General features: G+C 39.0%; 1 protein-coding gene across 1 annotated transcript in view; it reads right to left on the bottom strand.

Annotated features, from left to right (window-relative positions):
- LOC114623483 (olfactory receptor 4D10-like) overlaps nucleotides 1-107 on the bottom strand; it is a 622-nt gene extending 515 nt beyond the window's left edge. The window contains 1 exon segment of the mRNA XM_028770149.1: nucleotides 1-107. This exon segment is cut by the window's left edge and continues 5 nt beyond it. Coding sequence (XP_028625982.1) covers nucleotides 1-107 — 107 coding nt within the window.
- Between the last annotated feature and the right edge of the window lie 4485 nt (nucleotides 108-4592).

Raw genomic sequence — 4592 nt, 5'->3', positions numbered from 1 at the left:
ACATACACCAAGAGAAGGAAAAGAAAGAGCACCATGCTCACTTCTTGACTCTGGGTCAGGCCAAGGAAAATAAGTTCTTTGACCCTGGTATAATTTTCCATCTGCATTAAATCTCCTTCTTTCTTTGTCTGTTTGTTTCAAGCCTTGGGCTGCTTCTCTTGACTTCCTAGGATGAAATCGAGCCCTTCTGCTTTGCCAAAGTGCTCAAAAGCGGTGATGTTATCCACATTTTAAATATCGTAATCAATGTGGTGATCAAATCTGATTACCACTTGTATAACAAGCCATTAATTCTTTTCCTACAGAGCAATGTTATGAAAAAACATGATAGGTAGTGACACTTAAGCATCATATTTTAAAAAGGAAACATTGCTGAGGTACAGTTTAATGTCTTATCAGTTTTTTTTTTCTTTAATAAAATCTACTCAAGTTTCTTGGTCAGTTATCTTACTTTGGGGGTCACTTTTAAGAGTCCAGGTTGACTTTTTAAGAGAATGAAGTAGAAAAGCCATCTTCAGGTTCTGTGTTTACCTGCCCCCATTTTGGTAACATTATTATTAATTTTCCACATTGCATAAGATCACATTTGGAAAAATACAAATGCAAGTTTTGGATATCTGAAACATGCTTTTGACTCCTTCATAGTGTTCACTGAGTTGCTGAATACCGGGGATTCTGATTCATCTACTCTGAACTACAGACAATACTGAAGTGAGCAATCAGGGAGAAGTAGGTATCTGGGGCAAGGGGGGACTCACATGAACGGACAGAGCACTGATGAAGGATGTAGTTTCCTGCGTCTTCCCGTGAGCTCCCAATTTCAGCCTCTGAAAGAGAACAGGAGCCACCTAAAGATCTGCTTCCTTCATAGGTCACGATTCTCATTCCCACTGTCTGCATCATCATCATATCTGTTTGTAGACTGCCGAGGAAGAACAATTGTGGAGTTAGGGTTTCTTAGCAGTCCTCTCATCTCAAAGGCGAGTCCCTTGTGAATGCCTCTCTTGTGTTTTACTATGAAGAAGGGATTTTACTAATTTTTAGAAGATGAAGAAAGGTGAACTAATTTCCTCAAACTCAACAATTGTCATATTGTGAAGCTGAAATCTGGTGGGATTACATTCAATCCCAAAGCCATTTGATGCGTTATAATAGTAATTGTGCAAGAATTCAGCAAGATTGAGTTATTTCTTCAACTCATTTTTTGGAGTAAAGGTAGTAGAAAAAAAAGCCTCAAAAGAGTTATTTGACCAGACATCCATAAAATTTCCAGATAAACCTGCAGTCTGCCCAAGAACAACCTACTGTGTCTTATAACTGCAGGAGCCTTCATAAAGCTGTTCGCTAGAGGTCAATGATGTTCAGAAAATGGAGCCAGATTCCTTCAAGTTAGATTTGATTACATTCCTCATACTAAATTCACTGGGAATTTCAGAGATGTACATTTAGTCAATGAGTCCTTCAGGCCTCCCTCACACATTTTGTGATACTTACAGCACTGTTAGGGCTGGATAACACACATACTGGTAACACAGACACACGTGCAGCAAGCTTTTACTCTGGAGAAATGTTCTGGTGGAAATACAAGTGTTTAAGTCCACCTACAGCCATGGGAACTGCAGCAGCATTCTATCTAGGGCTGATATGAGAAGGGTTCATAGAGGAGACAAAGGATTGTCATAGTCTGGAAGAAAATAGAGGTGGAAAAATAACAAGAGTCAGGGAACACGAAAAAGCAGTGCGATGGGTCAGTATAGGGGAGCATGCAGTGAAAGGACTTGTAACAGATTATCCCTTTCCTCATTGCCTCAGTAAAACATGTTTTAATGTTGCGTTCCATGGTTCTTGGGTATTGTTTGGTGAATGAATGAGTGATATAAGCCTATTGCCTTCAAAATCATTGTATTTCAAGGAAGCCAGCTTGCATAATCAAGAGGAGATAGAAAAAGAATAGAGACACACTGTCCACCCCATCCCCAGCTTCAGGTTCATATTGTATTACAGTGATTTTTGAAAACACCCTTCTGGAGAATCTCATTTGACAGAAACTCCTTATGCTGATTTTAACATGCAGTGGCCACATATTAATTAGGCTCTCAACAAATTCCTGATGACATAGCTAGTGCACCAGAATTCTACATCTTTTTAAACAATCCCTTATTTTCAGTACTTGACACATACCTCTGTTGTGTTTGTGTGGGTCTGTATGTGAGATGATTATCTTCCATCTGAAATATCTGATATCCCTGGAAAATATTCAAAGTCAATTTTGTTAAACATCAGTGACAAGATCTGAATTTCAACGTGCACAACCTTAATTCTAGGTAGCTGCTAAATGTCTTTACCCACTGTCTTTGCTCTAAAGCTTCAAACAAAAATCATATGCTATTCAGCACAGGATGCAACAACATAATTCCTGGAAAAAGATACGCTGTTGAAGATTTTAGTGCCTTGCTCCATTTTCAGGAGAGAGTGAACTCAAGGATTTGCCTTTTTAAGGTTCTTGGATTTGGACAGTGTCCCTGTCGTATGGTCAAATCCCCCAACCTCAGGCTTAATATAAGAATGACAGTGAGAATATCGTGGGCAGGAAAGTAGCAGTAGCTGATTCTAGATTTGATGATGCAGTCTCAATGGGATTCATTAAAATGCTATTAAAACATGCATGTCTGCACTCACAGACATCAACACATTATGGCCAGTGTACAAATCCCTTAGAGGCCATAGAAGAGACTATCTGATTTGTATATTTAACATTTTGCACTGGGCCTCTATGTCATGTCTTGATCCTTTAGTCTCAGGCTGTTATGAGAGCTACTGGGCAAGGATGTGGAATTGGAGTGGCTAGTTTCATTCATGGTAATTACTAAATTGTTGTTAACAGATACAGTAATCTGTGAAGAAACAGAGACCCACTATGGAAAAAAGCCACTACAAAGTCCATGTCTGTGTTATCTAATGATAAGAAAGCAATCGGATTCCCTCACTTTCCCCTTACTCTGCTCTGCTAAAGGGTGCCAAACAACATATCTAAAGCGTGTCCAGGGTCTGTCTTCATGTTTTCAAAAGCATGAAAGATGTACATTTGGATATATATATCTTTGTAACATGGAAACAAGCTTTGAAAAAGTTAGAAAGACTGGCCCTCCAGTGGTTTCAGAATCCTTTCATCAAGCAGAAAACTATAGAGGCCCCTGAACCTGTTTGTTGCTATTTCTAGGGCCACAAACTCTGCCTCATCACAGTGATACAGGGTTGCGTGCACCCTTAGTTTGACTTTTTTTTCCCTTTCTAGACATCATCAAGTGTATTTATTGAAAAGCAGCTGATATGAAGAAAGGAGGAGACAAAGGTGCTCCTCGTCAAAGGGATAAATAGTTTCACAAATTAAGCATAAGGAGACAGTAAGAGGAGCCTTTGGGCCATGCAATACACTTTGTTGAAGAAGAATTTGAATAAACATGTCAATGTTTTGTTATATTTTGTAAGTAGCAAATATATTTGTTATATAAGAATGGAATTTGAAGATAAAGATAAAATCAGAACAAGAATAAATAAATGAACACAAAGCAAGAGTTTCCATTCATCCAAGAAACGAACTAGCAATGTCATAAGAACTTTGGAGTTTCTAGCCTATACTAAGTATTCAGAAAAGATAAAATTTAGTATTCACCCAATAGTGTCATTACTGAAATCTGGGGATTTAGCTTAGCTGGTAGAATATCTCTCCAACATACAAGACATCCTGGGGTCAATGTCAAGCACTGCATAACTAGGCATGGTGGTTCTCACCTGTAACGCCAGCACTCCAGGGAGAAGCCAAAGGATCAGGAGATTAAGAGCATCCTCCACAATATTGTGAGATGGAGACCAGCCTAAGGTGCAGGACTCCTCCTTCTCCAAGTATGTCATTAATTCCTCTAGGTATCAGGAATGAGTGAGATAGTGAGACAGAGACATATTCCCCTGACATTCTACTGGGACGATAAAGTTATTTTAAAACAAATTAATTTAGCTGGGTGGGTTGGCATACAACTTTAATTCTAGCATCCTAGCACTTGGGAGGCAGAGGCAGGAGGATCTCTGACAATTCAAGGTCTGACTGGTCTGCATAGTGAATTTCAGAACAGACAGGAAGGACTACATGAAGAGACCCTATCTCAAAAAGCCACTCAAAATTTAATTATGGAATTACTTTAGATGATAAAACATACACAAAACAAACCAGAGTTAAAAATAGAAAGTAACTTAGTAGAGGCAGATTATTTTTTGAAATATTTATTTTAAATTACCAATGTGTGTACATGTGTGGGTGCAGGTGCCTGTGGAATCTAGAAGACAGCATCATATATGTCTGGAGCTCAAGTTGTCTATACCTATGATACCTGTGAGCTATCTAATCTTGGTGCTGGGAACAGAACTCAGATGTTATGCAAGAGTAGTGCCCACCCTTCACCATATCATCTTGCCTGCCCCAGGGATGGATTATCTCTAAAAAGCTAATGCGAGTGCTGAGTTTTATAAATATTTATTTATTTAGCTACAGACTCACTCACTCTCTCTCTCTCTCTCTCTCTCTCTCTCCCTCCCTC

The sequence above is a fragment of the Grammomys surdaster genome, unplaced genomic scaffold (genome assembly GCF_004785775.1).
Source record: "Grammomys surdaster isolate TR1022 unplaced genomic scaffold, NIH_TR_1.0 198, whole genome shotgun sequence".
NCBI classification, from domain to species: domain Eukaryota; kingdom Metazoa; phylum Chordata; class Mammalia; order Rodentia; family Muridae; genus Grammomys; species Grammomys surdaster.
This window is presented reverse-complemented; position numbering and strand designations above follow the sequence as displayed.